The following is a 20,501-nucleotide window of genomic DNA, read 5'->3' on the forward strand; positions in this document are numbered from 1 at the left end:
CTTTTGAAATAACATAAAGACTGAATACAGTATGAGTGTGTGTCATGAAGCTTTGAATGTGATCTGGATGTAATGAGTGTTTCTTGAGCATTTTTGACTTACAAAATCATTAAACCTTTGAACTACACAGTGATCCAAACACTGCCAAAAAACGTTGTGTGTATAATTATTTAACATAACTTCCTTGTTTCAGATCAAGTTGGGACGGCTATCTCGAGTAAAAAAGCTGCAACGCGGTGTTTATGATATGAGTCTATCAGAGAGCATGTTTCAAGATATGGATGGTTGTCCAACAGATTCCATACGCTGGTACGTTTGACTCTAGATCTCACTCACTCACTCACTCACTCACTCACTCAGTGCTATAGCTTTAACTTGATGGTTGATAGGCAGATTTGTTACAATTTTGAAACAACTAACCAGGAGTTTTTATTTCAATAGTCAGCTATATGGATCATTACCAAATGTCACATCCATTGATTTGTTAAACAATATTTTAATGCCGACTACTCCTTGCCGGCCATGTTGCTTGTAGTAGAGAGCCAGCCAGAAAACTCTTGTTCTGGACACCAGTGTGTTCTCAAAGAAACTGTGTATGACTGTATTTGTGTTTCTGCATTGCATACTTAGCTGTTTTATGTATGGATTGGAATGATCTTGGTACTAGTATGTGCCACTCAAAGGTACGTAGCTAGGTCTTGTACATTATCGTGGTAACATGTGCTTAATGTGAATTGTCAATATAGATTCAGAATCTGTAGGAAATATTCTAACAATAAATGTAACAATAAATGACATCTCTCCACATTCTAGGTCTCCTGCTGAAGTCATACAATCAGGAACCTACTCCTTTGCTAGTGATGTTTACAGCCTTGGAGTTGTGTTTTGGCAAATGTACATGGCAGGCCAGCTGTTGTCATCTCAAGGAGCACATGTTCGCTTGATACCTCATCAGCTTCTCAAGAATGAGGACGTAAATTGTTATTCTTACTACTGTAACATTTTTATTAGAAAGTACAAACTTTGACAGGATATATTCTAGAAAATCCAACTATTGGTTTTGCAACCCAGTATTTGTTGCAAAGCATCATGGTCTTGCCTGATACTTTCTTGTAAACTATGCACTTTCTTGTATGCACTTTCTAAACTTATCAAAATTGAAAAATGGGTCCATGGTGTTGCCTTAGTCGAGTTGTGGACGTAAAAATGCGACAAAACGTAAACACAGGCTAAAGGTATGACCTGTGCTAGCCACAGAGTGACTGTTTTGTACTATATGTTAACTTTATATTTCCTATTTCATAGGTGCTCCTGTTTCTTGAAGGCAGTCACTTCTTACCAAAGCCACCAAACTGTCCAGACTGGATGTACACCGTTATGAAGAAATGCTGGGCGTACCAGCTGTTGGAAAGGCCAGCTATCCAGGATGTGATAGAGGTGCTGAACCACAGGTATACACCGATCTTTTACTGACATGTCTTTCTATAGTTTACCCAAACGGTAGCATTTCTAGTGAAACAGTGTGATTTAAGAAGCTGGTGATAAATCGTTATCACGATATTGAATTTAGTAACTTCAACTTCCCTCATAGTTCCATTGGTTTCATTATACACCAAAATTATAAGACACTAATTTAAGATCATGGTCATTGTCATTTAAAGAGATCAGATGAAAATCGAGCTGCAGGCTGATTTGAGCTTCTCTACTCAGAAAGGTGTCTCCTTACCTGAAGCCAACTCAAAGAGCTATCATGTACAAAAAGCTAGGGGGTCCATTATCTAACTTGACCTTCATTTTCCCGACCCCTATATACCCACATACCAAATATAATCAGGATCTATCTGAGAGTTATGCTGTTAACACACAGACACACAAACATGCCCAAAACATAACCTTCTGCCATTCTGGCGAAGGTAACTACTAGTACTAGGGCTGGGTACCGGTACAGAAAATTCAGGTCCAGGTCCAGTTCAGGTCCAAAGGATTAGTTCCAGGTCCGGACCTGAACCTGGACCTGATGCAGTATGACTCATACCAATGGTCCATTTTACTACAAAGAAATCTGTTTGGTGGAGTATTAGACTTACACTTTTAAAACCATACAACGCTAACTGCACCTGTACAATTGGCTGTAAAACTTGGTAGAAATTACTATAAATTCTACTCTACTTCACTCTTGTTATTTTCTTCCATCTGCAAGCGCTAAAATGTGTGAATGCCTGATAAAATAATCTATTAATTTTCGAATCGGTCCAACATCCGGTCCACCTAATTTTTTCAGGTCCGGTTTTTCTGGACCGGTCCAATAAGAAAAACCGGTTTTGTACCGGTACGCAGTACCGATACCCAGCCCTAACTAGTACGTATACCCGTATGCATGGTACCCACTGCAGGCTAATGTTTACGGGGAGAAAACAGCTCCATGTTTACGTCCATTTTAAAGTTTTAAGGTTCGTGGTCGATTATTTATTATTATTTCCCATAACAGAATATAGATTACTTACTAATGTTATAGATATACAATGTAACTCACACAATCAGATATACGTACAACATTACTATAGCTTCAGAATCTATTTTCTGACCACGGACAGAATCGTCGACAAGGATGGCGTATCATTGCAGGTATAAATAGACAGGGCATCTTATAGGCAGACATTCATGCGTAAAACATGCTTGCGTATAAATTGTGAAAACAGTTCATTTCAGCATGATAATCTCTGAGTTTTGCAGAAGTTAGGCATTGACATTGTCTAGATACAATTAGCTTGTATTTTAATGAATATTTGTATTGATAGTTTTGCAAGCTGTGTATTGTATTGAAAATTTGTCACGGTTTCTTTTCTTTTTTGTTTCAGTGACCTTGGTAATGCACTATTCAGTTCATGGAAACAGTCATGTGATCCACCTGACCTGTCGGAAATCTATGACCGTCCTTACGAGGGTGCCAGTGCTGATGTAAGTGTATATCTTATCAAATTGAATGTAGAAAGGTAATAAAGTATCATAACTCAGGTGGAAAAAGTACATTGTTTTCTGCCACCATGGTTAACACTATTCAAAGAAATTTGGGCATTTAAAGTTGCTGTTACATTTGGTAATTACTAAGTATGAATATGGAAAAAAGAGACTCTTTTTCACAAAACCATAAAAATATGATTGCTTTATTCACACCGATGTTTCGGTGACCGTTTGTCACCTTCTTCAGGGTAATTCTGACTGGTTCACATTACTGCAGGACAGGTGTCGCTGCTCACAGTTCAGATGCGGTCACAAAACGTAAAGTATTTAAACATATGTACAGACGGATTTATGCAAAATATTTTACTGTACAATGTAAATATTTTTTTGTGACCGTATCTGAACTGTGAGCAGCAACACCTGTCCTGCAGTACAATGTGAACCAGTACATGCATGCATTGCTTCTTTAATGTAAGAGGAACACATGTTAGGGTGTTATTAATTCTCATTATCATAATTTATGCAAAAGATCAGCAAGACCACGTTTTGCACTAACCCTCTTCAGACCGGGGATTGCGGTTTTGAGGCCCTCAGCAACTTTAATATTGCATGATGCTTGAATTGCTTGTGCTAAAGCTTCCATACATGGTAAATAGTCGCAAAATGATATTAGTATCCAAAATTTCAAGTTAATAAAATATGTTTATCATTCATTGTGTTGCCATAGCAACGGAAGTATGTTTCTTAAAAAAAATTCCGATTTTGATTGAAACATAATTTTCTTGGTAAACTACACAATCATGTTTTCGAACATATTCTATGAAATTAAATATAACTTACGATATATGCTAGTTTGATGACGCCAGTGGTCAAAATCCAAGATGGCCGCCTTTATTACCTTAATGATGTCATAATGTCATATAAAAAAATGATGATGACACAAAAACTGTTATTATAAAATTTGTTATACATCTACACGGGGTATATTATCCTCTCCAAATTTGATGTTCATACGACTTTTTTAATATGCATTACACAATTCACTACGTATACCCTTATAATGTGTTACTCTTTGCATTTATTCACTTCTTTAATCTATATCTTTACTCATAATTATAATTCTTAGATTCCTTTAACCTAAGTACTTGATTTGGTCTTACTTAAATTTTAAGAAAATTCAAGGTGGTATATTTTAATTACCTTAAATTTAGATAGTACATGAAATTAAGAATCATACGTGACAAGCATTTAGCAAGATTATAAGCTTTTTTTGTGATTATCAAAACATGTATTTCCAATCGCTACAACTCCTTCACTATTTCCAGCCTAATGTTCTTGTTTTCAGTCCTGGTTGTCTGACAGATCAGGGATAGGACGAACTGCAAGTGCACGCAGCAATGTTGATCAACCTTCCCATGGTACAGCCACTGAAATGTCTAGGAGTATGACAGACCTTCAAGACCAGAATCCTCATCAACGTGCACCTCCACCGTTTCCGCGAGACAACAGTCTGAACCTTCCAGAGCCTTTACCTCCCAGGGATTATGAAGGCCTGCTGTACCCATATGGTGAAGAAATTTACCATAAGCTGATGTAAAGAATTATCAATACAGTATGATGCCTTAAGTTTAAAAATGACTGTTAGAACACGTTTATATTACAGAAGAAAAGTGTCTGCATCAAGTATAATCCAAATTTGCAATCATGACATAATTGTATCTTGACATGTGTGAATCATCTAAAGACAGATACATGAAATCCCAAACAGTTACATTGAACCCCCGACAGGTACATGGAACTCCAGTTTATGGCCTGAGGAGGAGGATTCGGTTCATTCATCTGTTACCAGTGGTTCAGAATTATTTCACCTCGTTTTTGTACGGTGAAAACACTAATATTGATTATTTCTAATATAATTGTATTTTAGAGCAATCTGAAGCCAGGCTGTCCGAAGACGAATATGAAAACCCGAATCAGGATCCATATGAAGACCCGGGCCCAGTCATTCATCAGATAGATCAAGGTAAGCTCCACTTCATCGTCAGTAGTGAACTTCTAAACGGTTCTAGACTCCTCCCAGTACGTTTCCCCTGGGCTGATCATACTGTACGTTGAAGACAAAATGAATTAAAGCAATTTTGTATCCAATTTGGCTTTCATTAAGGAAACGATCCATGATCCACTCGCTGCATTTCAATTCAGGAACACCAAGAAGTTTTGGATAGCCCCGACGGAGACCACATACATGTTGAAAAAATCACCAATCCCAGGCCTAGATTTCCACCCTCACATCTTATCCCATCTATCCGTTTGCCTAACTATTTGAAAGTTGGGGCACCACGGAAGATCTGGTAGACAGGTTTCTCCCCCCTTCTCAGTTATCTGTATTTCTCAGTGATTTTGACACTTACATCTAGTGTCATGCATGTCTATTCGTTGATATTATCCTCCCGTCTTTTCCATTGCCTACCTCATTTCCTCTCTGGAAGGTTCCTTACATTTTTGGCTAGTCCAGATGACCGTGACACATTTGAGTTTAGTTTTCCTTATTGAGGTTAGAAATTCACCACGTGCATAAACAAAAAAATGTCAAAGTGTCATTCACATTAATTTTGCAATGGCATAATTGTATCTTGTGTGAACATCTAAAGACAGACATTGGCAGACTCCAGTTTATGGCCTGAGGAGGAGGTTTCGGTTCATACCAGTGGTTCAGAATTATTTCACCTCGTTTTTGTACGGTGACAACACTTGATATTTCTAATAATTGTATTTTAGAGCAATCTGAAGCCAGGCTGTCGGGAGACGAATATGAAAACCCGGATGATGAGGAGTTCTATGAAGACCCGGGCCCAGTCATCCATCAGATAAATCAAGGTAATCTCCACTTCATCGTCAGTTGTAGTGAACTTCTAAACGATTTCTAAAAACTAAGGACATAACCAACCCTCCCAGTACATTTCACCCTGGGGGGATTATCCTGTTGAAGATGATTCTCCCCAGTCGTTTACACCCCCCCCCCCACCCACCATGCCTTTAATCTGACTTGATTGTCACTACTACGCGGGTTGGGGTACCTGATAACCTTCTAAACCAGTACTGTCTGTTAACGGTTATAATTATTATATCCTGTTACTGTCTTCTTTAATTTGTTGTAATCCAGACGAGACCAGTTAGGCACAAACAAATAACAATGATTATTAAGATATACAAAATGTTTAACCTCTAATGCTGTGTTGATTCGGCCTTTTAGTACTAGTATTTAGTCAAATTATACCTATTTTAACATTCTTTTTTGCTCTCTCATTTAAAACACTCTTTTAACATCCCAGTTGTCCCATTCTAGCAATTAAATATGATATGAATCACTGTTAGCCTTTCAGAACGTTTCAGAAACATTTCTTGTACCCATTTGTGCAATTTCTAAGGCCACAATGACTTAATTTTATACATGACATCCTCTGGAGACCCTAAAACTAATTATTATAATGCACACGGGCGAAAGAAGAAAAAATCGATCCAAAAATGCTGCTAAACATCCAGACCATTCTTTCCCAGGCTTGGTTTGTCTTATGTTCACCTCCAGTAAGACTGTAACACTCAATCATTGCCAATTTTTAATCATGTTTGTATTGCCATTCTTGTTTAAAGAAAGGAACAAGGATGCTGTGGCTCCATGTCTTGACCATTTGCCCTCCAATCCTAGAGAGCACTCGGTCCTCCGATAAACATGAAATTCTTTTTTTTCTTAAACAGGAGAAAATTATTGCGTGCGCGGTTGTCATCCATAAAATTAAGTCAGTGTGGCCTAACTAGAAATCAACATTCATAACTGATACTATTTTTTCTGTCACAGCTTACTCTGATAAGGTGGCAGTTTTGAGCTCGCACCATCCACAATATAATCTCAAGCTCTCTGTTGGAGAGGTTTTGACTGACCTTCAACATCTGGGAAATGGCTGGTGGAAAGGCACCTCTGCAGAAGGAAGAGGCCAATTTATGTCTGCAAATGTGGAATTCTTTGTTGATGGCAGAGATGCATATTCTGTGAACAAAGAAATCCTGGAACAAGATGTACAATGTGGGTACATGTGTATACTGCTGTAACAATAGATTATCCCATAGTGCACTGGGTGTCCCCAAAACGAGGAAACATGAGTTTAGGCTTTAAGCAGTAGCAAAAGTCATGAAACGTATTAATGCCTTTTCTGGGGCTTGGATGATGGCTGTTGCAGGCAGGAGGTCAGAAAAAGTTTTAAAAATGCAAAATGTGCTGCTGCAGTACCAAGGTCATCAATCAAACAGGGGGCCCAAAAATCGACCTTCACCATCACCAAACACACACCTACCCACCTACCAAAAACATCGCAATCCTTCCAGTGACTCATGAGATATACCCCACATACCATCTGGACCCAAAACAGTATGGTCAAAGCAATACTTCCTTCATGGAAGTGTAATTAGTGTTTTTTTTAGTGATATTGATATTATTATTTGATTGGACATTTCACTACTTACCAAATATCCCAAAACATGTAATAAAAACTGTAAAAATCAACAATATTCTTTTTAATGTCATCTACAGTGAATCCAAATCTCAAAGCGAGGGTTATTCTAGACTATACACCAGATGATGAGCTGACAATTGTGGCTGGTGAAATGGTCACTGTTGTAGATGAAACAACTTCAGATGAGGATGGCTGGATTAGAGTGATGTCAAGTCGTGGAGAGGGATTAGTACCAAAATTATGCCTTGCAAGTACCATTAAGGATACAACTTCGTCTCTGACTGCATGCAACATTGACTCAGACACAGGTAAGCCCTGGGCTAATTATAGATCTCCATCTTCCTGACCATAACATGCCTAAGATGTATCAATGTCAACAACAGCTGTTGCAATATGTGAAAGAACGTTTATACCGCTTGATATCTTTGGTGCTTTAACTTCTTAGAGGGCAAACTTTCATATTGTTTTTACAGATGATATGTACGACTTTGCGGATGTTCCAGGAGAAGAAGGCGTTTATGAAGAGTGGTCCCCACCTCCATCACAAGCACCAAGTGACCAGCGCTTCAGTATCAACATCAGTATGAAAAAAACAGAGAAAAACGACAACTGTACGATTAAAACTTCAAGTGCTACCTCTATAAGTAGTCCAATTATAGAAGTACTTATAATAATCAGTAACTGCAACGGTGTGGCCTTTCGTAATGCTTAACTCTAAGTAAGTGCAAACTTGATTTACCTGATTTGCCCAATCATTTATCAATATTTCTAGCAGTTAAAGAAATTCTCTGTCTTGCAAGCTGTTGCATATTATTTCAATTTATCAATGCATTAAAAAACAGCCACATATGTAGATGCTTTGTAGCTCTTGTCACTTTTAGTATTTAGTACTGTACTAAATTTTCAAATCAATTATTTTCTTTTATTTACAAGCAATTGCTTTATTTCTTAGTGTTTGATGTCAGATTAAAGTGTGTTTGTTTCAGATCGGCTGATGGTGTCGATGGCAGATCCAGGTACACTAGTTCTGTAAATTTTGTAGTCATATAATCTGAATGATAGGGAATTGGGGGAGGAGGGAGATTTCTAGAAATTACAAAATAATCCAAAAATCTTCACTGTAGCAAAGTTAGATCTTCCACCAGATGAGTGTGTTGTTTTCTCTATTTTTCATGCAGATCCATCGGGTATGATGCATGATGGGAATAATACCTTAACTACTGCTTTCTATGGATAAGTTCCAGGTCAATTTGGGATCAAATAGATAGATAGCAGAATTAAGTTGCTTACGTCGAAAATGATGAACAACTATTCACACGCATGCTGCAAACATTTTGATTTCCGAAGAGCACCGCATTTTTATGAAGGCTCATTTTTCAAGTCTTAAGTATGGTTCTCAATGGAATGATTGACGAAGATCAAAGCCCATTTTTGACCAAAAGCAAATGGAAAACAAGAGTTCGGAGACCTCATACCTCCATTAAATATTATGGTTATGCAAATGACTTGCACATCTGCATAATTTGTACTTGATTATGTACTCCTTTAAATAACTTACACATGTCAGTAACTATCCAATCATTTACTACATGTACTTAGATAAAACAGGACGCTTTTACATTAATTATGCAAATTAGGGACTTATTTGCATAATTGGTACATGTTTTTTTTTGTATCTGATGATTTTCCACCTACCATGTTATGTATTGAGTCATATGATAGAAAATACTAGAAACATAGATTTTCCTCATTAAATATGCAAATTCAGACCAAATTTGCATAATTTGCACTTCATTATGTACATCTCTGCCAAACACACCTACATGCTTAGCTTAGTAACATTTCATGGAAATCCATCGTTCCTATGTTCCGTTATGCTCCTTAGAAGATTTTGACAAAATTGCCCCTGCAGTTCCAGAGCAAGCAGCTAGGGGGGCAAACACACATCACTTTCTGCTTACATCACAAACTATCTGCCACCAGAAAATCAAGACCATAGCATGTTCAGGCCAAAGATACAAAAAAATCGAAGTTCTGCTGTAGGACCAAGGTCACATACCAGGGGGCCCAAAATCGACCATGACCTATGTCTTCCTACCCACCTACCAAATATCATTACTATCCATTCAGAGGTTCTCGAGTTGTGCTGACCACAAATATCCAGACACACACAGACACACCAAAACTATACCTCCATTGAACTGTCACACAACACAAGAAATTGCTCACCTAGAATTAATTTCCAGTCGCCCATGTCATCCATAATGATCGACGTTCGTCTGGATTGGTGATTCAATTCCTCTGAGTATGTGACCTAGGGACACTTAACTGAGTCACGGAGGCCGATACCACTTACCAGGCATGTAAGATTCTTTACTCGAGTCACGTGCTCAGAGTTTAATTGAATCACCACTCCTTACGAAGGTCGACGGATGTGCAACCGAAAATTCGAAGTGAGCAATTTCTTGTGTTGCGTGACAGTTTAAAAACTTCAATATGGATATGCCAACACCGATGAGCTTTCATGCCAACACATACATTGTTGTCCACCTGCAGAGTCAATCAGGAAATGGATTATAAAAAGTATGGAAGGAATTTTGCTTTAGATTATTCTGTATGACATAAAGCCGTAATCGGAAAATTAATCTTATCAAAATCTATTAATTCATAATTAATTACATAGGTCGACTCAGTGTTGAGTACACCAAGAATGGACAACTAAAGAAATCAAGGGATCAATGTCTTGAAGCCGATGTTGCTGCCCACAACATGACAGAGGAGCAAAAAGACCACTACCATCCTCTTGCATATGGCTGGATGATCAAGAGCATGAAAAAAACAATTGGCGCTCGAGGTAATCTGATCTTAAAAACTAGAGTAAGATGTATATTGTTTGAAAAATATTAGATAAGTCAGTAGTGCCAAATCTCAGTACAGTATTTGAAACACAGACTGTGCCCGGGGAATACACAATCAGCAGAAGAGGAGTTATCTCCTTGTCGGAGGGTTTCTAATATTTGTTTTGGAGGATAAATTATATACTTTCCCTATCACTAAACAGAGGCTATGTTTCCAAATTTTGTTTCTCTTGTGTTTCCTGGTAATCATTCACTCTTAGGAGATAGTTGAGCACAGTTGATGCACAACAAACTCCTATTAGATCTCTGGGTCTAATTATGGGTGAAAAATCTATTATCCATGCACTGCCAAGGCCTTGTACACTGTAGTATTGCCAAAACTACCCAACTTTAAGAGCAACCTGGTCATGCACATGACCTATCAGGTGTCTTGTCAAAAGTCATCTGGTAGCCATGTTGTAAGCCTGTACTGAAGGAGCAGGGCAAGGACCACTAATTCAGAGCCCTATCCAAATATATATACATGTAGCAAAGTTTCATGTTAGAAACAGGCTGTCAAAAGTCACCTAACTGAGGTTTAGTCCATGGAAAACTCACTTTGGCTGCATAGTCTGACCTCTAAAGTATTTATCTAGTGATGTTGACCCAAAACCTGCTTGCAGAAATCCCTCTATCACAACCTGGTGACCTTTGACCTCGATAAAGAAGACTCGATGACCTACAACCTGCCTTATAGCTACTTGACAGTTTAATGGACACTCCAAACATGGCTGAAATAAAATTAGCCTATCTTTCTAACACCATAAACCTTACCTGTATCATCCAGCTCCAAAATATTTTAGGTACTGACACAATAGATAATAATGCAATAACATTGAGTTGTGATTAATCTATATATGATAATTCAAACCATCATTGTTTTGATGTTTCCATAGATATCACCTTTTTGGACTGGGCAAGTACAGCTGCTAATCCGATGTTCCCAGCTGCTGTAGAAAAGGGTAAGACAAACAGACTACCATTCAGTTAGACCTTAAGTTAGGTCATGGAGATTAAAAACTTTTCTTCATAGATTTGAAAATCCACACTAACACCCATTATGCTCAGTGCATGAACTAGCCAGGAGAAGAAGCAGGTAGACATCAGAAATGCCCTTAATACTAAAATTGTACCTGTGAAAAATCTGTTAATCGTGGGGCATCTAGAGTTAGGTGAGGCGTGCGTTTGAATAAATCTTAAACAGTAGTTACAAATGTCAATCTAGGTTTCATTTTATGACTACAATCAGGGCAAGAAATGTACAAGTTTTGTAATAAGCTTCATCTGAGAATGAATGGATGAATATCTTTTATACAGAAGTGTATTATATACCCTGGTTTAAGTACATGTACGTATCTCAATAAAAATAGTTGATAGATACAAAATATATCAATTAATGCAAATGTCTTTTATTTGCCCTATTACAGGCTCCATCATCTATGGTCCCAGAGTAGGGAATGGAGAGGAAGATGGTCGACTTGTCCTAGTCTGCATGTCTCCTTTCTATGGGAAGAAATGTGTAAGACATGAATGGTACAAAGATGGTGATTTGGTGTCTGAAGGTGTAGACCTTTGTATGTTGTACGTCACTGAGCCCGGGGAATACCGTTGCCACATCATCAGCTGTAGTGATGACCGAGAGATGGCAATGTCTGAACCTGTGAAAGTTGTGCAAATTTATAGAGTTCCAGGTAAAAGTTCTTTATATCTGCAGTTTTCTGTCTTTCTTAGGTGAATTTCATGCAGGCAACGTCATGCGTATTAAGCCCCGGTTACAAAGCGCGTACGATTTCTTGCGATGGTATATTCCGCATATCGTACGATGAGCGCAGTAAATCGCAGCAAAATCGTAAGCAAAATCAGCCATCGCAACGCATCGGATGGTGTTCAAAATTTTTCCAGCGTCGTACGAGTTTTCACTTGTGTCTCTTTTGAATAGCCGCCTGGCCGCTTTTGTGCTTCTTTAACAAACAAAATGTGGACTTAGCTGTTGAATACCTTCCTATAATATCTTTAACTGTAAAAATAAATTAAAAGAGACCATGACAAGCGCGAGTACTGGTATGATTATCTCGGCCTGCTTGCCGGCTCTACGTGTCAGGCTCTTTCGAAGATCGTATCATGATATGCTATCAACAAAAAGATGCCATCATACAAAAATCATAAGCATTATATCATATATATTTCCGACTCATAGAGCCTGCTTTTATGTTCGAGTTGTCCCCATGGTTATTACGATTATGGTAAACTGACCCAAGACCGACGAGAGCTTAGATTTGATCTAATTATAAACTCACGTGCATGAAGCGATCAAATAATTGTCTGCATCACCTGTGCGGGGCGCGCTGTTCTCTTGTTGCGACTGTGGCAGTTGCGACTGATATATTTTCCCTTTTCGTCAATATCGACAATATCAGGGAAAACTGAAACCATCACAACATGCTAACAATTCATAGATCTATAACCTCATCAGTAGACAAAATTTGCCGCAATGAAGTCTGCTATGGGGGCAAATATAATCTTACGACGATAGCGAAATTTTGAACATGTTCAAAATCCATTTCAGCTCTATTTTTCGTCAAAGGACGCTCCCCGATTTACTGCGATTGACGCAGGTACGCTCTTATGACCTCATCGTACGATGCACTACGCTCTTTGTGACCACGGCTTTATATATTTAAACCATTGCTTCCGATTTCCCCCCGACTTACGATGCACTGCGCTCATACTGCGCATCGGAAGGAATCGCAAGGAATTGTACGCGCTTTGTGACCGGGGCTTTAGTGTATCAAAACAGCATAGCACAGAAATTTTCAAAGAAAAAAGGGATTTGTTCTTTTCTAGATGCTTGTGCCCAAGGTAATTTGAGTGTAGATGTAGACTATAAATGTGAAACAAGTCGGCAATCCTTCAGAATCAACATTATCTTAGTCATCAACCGATCCTGTTCCATCAAATACTTTGAGCAAGTTTAATGCTAAGTGCTTAGTACATTTCTATTTTGGTCTTGTTGGTTTTTTAAAAAGAGATGTTACCATATTATAAAAGACTTGTGACTTTCTTTTAGAGGAGTATTTGATTCCACCAAGTGCACTGCGGTTGAGGGTAGATCCGATTGGACGGGGTGCCTCTGCAACGGTATTCAAGGCCAGCTGGAAGGGCACCATTGTTGCTGCCAAAGAGTTGAAAGGTGTTCGGATGAACCAGATCAGGAACAATGAGATTGAAATCATGAGGTATTATTCATTTGGAGACTAATACTACAATAATGATGAAAATGGAATTCGTCTTGATAGGAATGGTTTGCTTGTCAAATTCACTGAATGCATATCATCTACTATATACTGTACTCCAGAGGAGAGTGTGCCGGCTCTGCTAGTAATATTTTCTTGAATCCCAAAACATTATTGTATCGGACCTCCACCCCCCCAGTACCCTCTAGATTACAGCCAGGTGTAACATATTGCGAACAACCATTGGTAATAATGCACAGTGATCTCCAAGCAGATCTTGTGGTGGTTTAAGACAGTAACATAAGCTGGGGAAGGAGTTTAGCCGGCAGAGGAGTTTTATTCGTTCACGTGGCCAATCAATTAAGTCCTCTGCCGGCAAAACTCCGCCAGCCAGCTTATGATACTGTCTTATGCCACGCAAGATTTGCTTGGAGATTATAATTCAAGTATATGTAGCAATGATGGTATAAATTCTTACGCAATATAGTTCATCTGTGTTGTGGGTGACTAGTAACATATCTGATGTATTTCAGCAAACTACACCATCCCAACATTGTGTCTTTCTTTGGAGTATGCTTCCGAGAGTCAGTGATCATTGTGACAGAGTTTGTCAATGGATATGATCTGAGCAAGGCTATCGCTGACAAGAAGAAGGTCAATATTATTTGATAGAGTTCTTTGGAATGTTTTGAGTTCATTAAGTAATTTGTTGTTAATAATGGTGGTATGCACCTACGCCCAAACTACCCATCCTTTATTTAATTGTATTAGAATAAAAACCTCCTTTGACCAGTTCGAAATGTAAAATGCAATTCAACACAAATGTAGGCATGCAAAAATTTTCGCTTATTGGTTTAACTCTTTTGATAAATTCTAATGGACAGCAAGGATTATGGTAAAAAAAATCCAGTTTTTCAACACGTACAATGTACCTACGGAGCAAATGTACTAACAGTTAGGTTCAGCTTAATTTGTATATAAATGTGCATTTAATTTTTGATGGGCTTCTTAAATCTTAATCAACGATTAATTTGTTTTGTGCAGTTCCCTCCAGGCTCCCAGGGCTACATCGCCTACCAGCTTGGACAAGCACTGGATTATATGCACCAGAGGAAGATTGTTCATCAAGATGTGAAGCCAAGCAATGTCTTGGTATGTCACACTTCCTTCCGTTGTGTATCAATGATGCATATGATCTGTCATAATTTTGAACATGCTTGATCAGGAAGCAACACTGAAAAATCTGAACATGTATATGAAGTAAGTAAACGAATGCTGCCTTAGACTTAGTGATATTTTCTGACTGCGTGCACATTACCATTGTAATACATGCACAATGTTTTAATGCTCTGTTCTGAAAGTTGAACTGTAAAGAAGCCCTCGACTCTTTGTAAAGGGATTAGCAGTAAACCTACTTGGTAACATCACGATATGCATGTGAACACGTGACTTGGTGAGCAGTAAATAGTATGTTTGCAGAAAGCTTAGGGTATCCCCGACCCTGTCTCTGTTGAGAGGTGGTTGTAACTATGCAAGGCGTGCGCCTCCTTTATCTACGAGGGTAAGTCAGAAAGTAATGCAAGTGGTTTCATAACAGACTCGTTTTTTAATCAATTGAGTTTAAATTTGGCATAAAGGTAGAGATATATGTCCTCTTGAGATTGAACGTTTTAGATTTGGTCTTTATCATTTTGTGAGCAACTGAGTTGATTTCAAGATGAACACACCCTTGGTAGCTTGTCAGACTATCGATTCCTCTAAATCTGACCCACTGAAAATCACTGTAGGAGGTTGAAATTATATATGTATGATAACAAATGTCTCTATAGGTTGTACCAATTTTCATTTCTAAACTCGTAATGGTTCTTTATTTACAGCTGCTAGCATGCAGTAAGTTGCGTTATAGAGCGGTTGGATTTATACACGAATTCGTGAGTTGTTGGTTAAAAGACTACTTTTCCATTTACCAAAAGAAACGAAACTTTACACAGTTATTAACTGTTTAAAGACTAAAAAGTGTGCTAAGTTTCATTTCTCTTTGTTAATGAAAAAGTAGGCTACAGAAAGTTTTAATCATAACACTGCAGATCTCATGACCCTGAAGACCGCGTATACCTCACTCTACACCAGCAACGAAAAAAGAAATACTGCTCGGATTTCAGTGTTGAAAATAAGCGTGTGGCTTATAGAGAAATGCAGCTTATTGCATGTGCTGGCTTAGTCTCCTACAATAAAAAAAAAATTGGTTTAGGGAAATTCTTAATTGTACGTTAATTGGACCCCACTTTTCATTTGACGAGATACCAAGGGTGTGGTCACCTTGAAAGCAGCTCAGTCACTCATAAAACAATGAGCAACAAATTTAGATGTTTCAATCTCAAGAGGAGAGATGTCTTAACCTTTGTGCCAAATTTCAACTCATTCTATCAAAGAAAGACTCTGTTATGAAACCACTTGCATTACTTTCTGACTCACCCTCGTATGTATGGGTGCCATCCATGTATTCTTACCATCACACAAAGGAGTTGCGCATATCCATGTTGTTCCGAATGTTCTAAATACAAATGCCACACAATCACTTGAATGTGTATCTAGCGCAGCCCTATATATATACATGTATATAGTTCCTATAAAACACTACTGTCATCCAGCCAATACAGACTTATAATGACATAGACTGCGCAAAACATTTATAATAAAAAAACAACAACATACATTTGGTGATGGTTAGGCAGATTTTTAATCGTTAAGATGACTGTTGAGTGTGGAACCTTTAGGCTTCTATACAGTTACATTTGCTGCCTTGCCAACTGGAACTGAAGGCATAAAAGTTTATATGAAATGAAATAAAGGAAGTTGTTTTCCTCCTCCCCATTTATGTTGAATGAGATCTACAAAGTTATCTATGATTGCTGTCAAGTTTTACCCACTTACGCTTAAGGGTTATATTCTACAAATTTGGTACACTGATACATTTTCTCTACTGATCTCCGAGTCATCAGATGGTTCTTCGTCTACAAAATTTGACAAAACAGCAACAGTGAATTGATCCTTGCTTGGCAAAGTCAGCTGGTATTGGACAGTGAAACAACCTCCATAAGTTCATCTTTTGTGTTGGAAATTACAGTTCTCAATTATGATGATTCCGGATGGTTTCTACTAACATGTCCAAGCTAAGATCTCATTAATCTGTATATATCATTTTCACTCTGTTCCCTGCTGTAGGTTGATGAGAAAACCTATGTCACAAAGTTGTCGGACTTTGGACTAGGAGACTTCAGGAGAACGCGTCATTCTCTCACGAGAGAGACAGGGCTGCAAGGAACCATCGGCTACAAACACATTGAAAGCCTGGAATCTACACAGTTACAGCCAGCCAGTGACGTTTATGCATTTGGTTGCGTTTTTTATGAACTTTTCCTGGGTGAAGAAGTATGGAAAGGTCTTATGGACTGGCATATCGTGTCTAAGATACATAAGGGAGAATATCCAAGTTATGACCATATGTCTGTACCTGAGGAAGTTCACAATGTATTGTCTCTGTGCTTCACTGATGCTGATAGGCGAGCAACTATGTCAGAACTGCTACCCTATGTGAAGAAGTTGGTTGGGCGAAATTACATTGTGGACTAGGATTCGTAGAGAGTATTCTATGAAAAAGTGACAAAGGTACAATCATAACTTTGAAAACATCTTTTAACCTGTATATATGTGCTAAGATGCCACATTAATAAGATGTAAATTCATTTATTCTGACGACATTTAAAGCATTTCTTTTATAGATTTTATTGAATAATTGACTGTACCATCTTTGTTATATATAAGTTAGTATATAGATTTCTTATTTCTCTTCAAAAATAATAAGGATTTTAACCCTATTCAGACCGGGCTTTTTTGGTCATCCCTGGACGGGGGGGGGGGGCTTTTGAGTCCCTCCACTTCTAAGTCCTCTAACTCTTGAACGACGTGCCGTAGGGCCACCAAATTTTCAGGACATGATATCGACATAATATCTGACAAGCATTTGACGTTTGACGATACGTTGACGTAAGATGACTTATTTATGACGTCATCAATTTGATTATATTGGCCGGACCCATGAAAAAAGGGTATTCTCAGAAAACTCCAAGTTATACAACAAAAATGTAACAACAAGTGCAGATAACAGAATAATAATGTTTATTACGACTTGTATTGCCAATAGCAACATTGATGACGTCATAATGACGTCATAAAATGACGTCATGCACATCTAAGATGCGAGTTAGGCTCCGCCATATTATATCCACCACCTTGAATTTTTAAAACTCCTTTTTTTACAACAAATAATCACAAAGGGCAATGGAAATAGACTAAATTCATTCATTTAGATGGTTTTTGATGAAAAAATACCAGATAGTTACAAATTTTAAGGGATAATTAGCTTGTTATTCTCGATCTGGCCATACGGTCCGCCATCTTGGATTTTGGGCTGATGACGTCATAAAATTAGCATAATTTATGCATATATAATTATGAAAGATATGCTAAATAATATAAGATTTTATTTATGTAACAAAATAGCAGTAATATAGCAAATAAATTTGAAAAATACATTGTTAGAACCAAAAATAGTGATTTTTGGCAAAACTGCCTGTCAGCAGACGGTTGCCATGGCAACACGAAAAAATGGAAAATTTGTCAAACTTTGTAAAATTGTTGCCAACAATATTTTAGGAAAACTCACCAAATTTGGTGGCGCTAGCGTTAGGCGTACTGGCGTTATAGGACATCGAAGTTGGCGCAGGCCTCAAAAGCCCCCCCCCCCCCGGTCTGAATAGGGTTAAAGGTACATGCAGCTAAATTATATATGAGTATTGGGTTAGTTACCAACGGATTCAGATACTTGCCGAGTGCTGCTAATGGGTAACAAGCTTTCAGTTTTGCAACGAAGTAGATACCAGCAAAAGTAGAAGAAACTAGAGTTCCACGAACACATACCTTTGCCAAATAAACCAGGTTTGTTATGTAGAATGATGTCTGTAGACAAATGCATTACTCATTTCATTTTCTTTATAATTGTATGCTTGGAGTTGGTTTATAAAATTGCGGCATTGATTATGCAAATTAGATCCCAAGTTACAATTTACGATATCTATCAGCATACCAAAAATCATGATGATCCTTTGATCCATTCTTGACTTATTCTCTTTCAAAGTCTTTAAACACACCTCTTTTTCTCTTCCCTTTTTCTCAGTTACATATGTGACAACTTTGATGAAAGTACTATAATGGAATGCAGTGGATTTATGAACTTTTCCTCATTAATTATGCAACTTAGCTGTTAATTTGCATAATAAGTATCACATTATATAAGTCTTCACTTAGGCTATCTACATGCCAAAAATCATGACGATCCTTCAACACGTTCATATTTTCTCATTAATTATGCAAATGAGATCACCATTTGCATGATAAACAATTATTGACATTTCTCTCTTTCTCAGCTACATATGTGACAAGTTTTAAAGTCCTATTGTGGAATGTAGTTTGAATTTATAAAATATCCTCATTAATTATGCAAATTAGCTGTTGATTTGCATAATTCATTATGTAGGTATCTCATTATGTAGGTCTTCATTTACGCTACCTACATACCAAAAGACATGATGATCTGTCAACATGTTCATATTTTCTCATTAATTATGCAAATGAGGCCATCATTTGCATAATTGATATCCATCGACTTTTCTCTCCTTCCCAGCTACATATGTAACAAGTTTGAAAGTCCTATCATGGAATGCAGTGGATTTATAAATTTTCCTCATTAATTATGCAAATCAGCTGTTGATTTGCATAATTGGTATATCATTATGTAAGTCATCACTCATTCTATCTACATACCAAAAATCATGACGATTCGTCAACACGTTGTAGAGTTATTCTCGTCCAAAGTTTGAAAGGAAACCGGCGCCTGCAGTTCCAAACAAGCCGCTAGGGGGTCCAAACTGACAGCACTTACTCTCTGCCCCAAGGGCTATCTACCAGTCAAAAATCATGACCACAGCATGTCCAGAACACGAGATATAAAAAATTGAGGTTCTGCTGCAGTACCTTAGCAAGCCTCTAGGGGGCCCATTATCGAACTTGACCTTCGTTTTCCCGACCTCTACCCACCTACCAAATATCATTGGGATCCATCAAAGGCTTCTCGAGTTATGCTGTTAACACACACACACACAGACACACAGACTCACAAGCCTAAAACATAACCTTAGCCATTCTGGCAAAGGTAATTATTGCTCTATATCTGCGTCCTTAACTAATATTCAGTAAAGTTACATTGAAACAAAATAATTATGTAACTTTAAATGTATTGCATTTATAGAGTGTGTAGTTTAATACTGATAACTTAAATGTGAGTACAGTAAAGACTGTTTGCAATAGATTCTCTAAATCTAACTTAGAAGCGTCTCCTAACGACATATTGCACTAGAGTTTGATATTCAGCAATTTGATGTTTGCAATGACAACAAATGTTTGTAACGATTACACAACAGCAGAGGGAATATGAAGACTTAAAAATATAAATTCGCTGAGAGTAAAGATCCTTTGTGAAATAAATTCAATCAGTGGAACGATGGAAAAGTCGACTTTTGGTCATTTCTTTACATGATTATAATGAGTTGAATCTACATTGCCACATATTTGTCTACAGATGCTCACAGAGTACATATGGGGCGTTGTCGTATCGTATAAACGTGATGAAAAACTGGGAGTTGTTTTTTATTTATTTGTGAATAATACACAAATAAACAAACGAAAAATTATACACTTAAAGATAAAAAAGCAAAATTATTCTTATAAAGATCAGAAACAAGCGAAACTTGTTGTTTACAAAACGGTTTGTTTTGGTCCGTAGC

General features: G+C 37.7%; 1 protein-coding gene across 1 annotated transcript in view; it reads left to right on the forward strand.

Moving 5' to 3' along the window:
* LOC118427540 overlaps positions 1–17,275 on the forward strand; it is a 50,504-nt gene extending 33,229 nt beyond the window's left edge. Inside the window, exons 18-35 of the mRNA XM_035837377.1 lie at positions 194–309; positions 814–973; positions 1,306–1,451; positions 2,859–2,958; positions 4,307–4,529; positions 4,889–4,984; positions 5,740–5,838; positions 6,818–7,042; positions 7,547–7,777; positions 7,943–8,080; positions 8,456–8,485; positions 10,153–10,323; positions 11,263–11,328; positions 11,794–12,057; positions 13,434–13,602; positions 14,133–14,253; positions 14,644–14,751; positions 16,825–17,275. Of these exons, the coding sequence (XP_035693270.1) occupies positions 194–309; positions 814–973; positions 1,306–1,451; positions 2,859–2,958; positions 4,307–4,529; positions 4,889–4,984; positions 5,740–5,838; positions 6,818–7,042; positions 7,547–7,777; positions 7,943–8,080; positions 8,456–8,485; positions 10,153–10,323; positions 11,263–11,328; positions 11,794–12,057; positions 13,434–13,602; positions 14,133–14,253; positions 14,644–14,751; positions 16,825–17,232 (2,871 nt within the window). The 3' untranslated portion in view covers positions 17,233–17,275. The remainder of the gene's footprint in view (positions 1–193; positions 310–813; positions 974–1,305; positions 1,452–2,858; positions 2,959–4,306; positions 4,530–4,888; positions 4,985–5,739; positions 5,839–6,817; positions 7,043–7,546; positions 7,778–7,942; positions 8,081–8,455; positions 8,486–10,152; positions 10,324–11,262; positions 11,329–11,793; positions 12,058–13,433; positions 13,603–14,132; positions 14,254–14,643; positions 14,752–16,824) is intronic.
* The last annotated feature ends 3,226 nt before the right edge of the window (positions 17,276–20,501 follow it).

The sequence above is a fragment of the Branchiostoma floridae genome, chromosome 12, assembly GCF_000003815.2.
Source record: "Branchiostoma floridae strain S238N-H82 chromosome 12, Bfl_VNyyK, whole genome shotgun sequence".
NCBI classification, from domain to species: Eukaryota; Metazoa; Chordata; class Leptocardii; order Amphioxiformes; family Branchiostomatidae; genus Branchiostoma; species Branchiostoma floridae.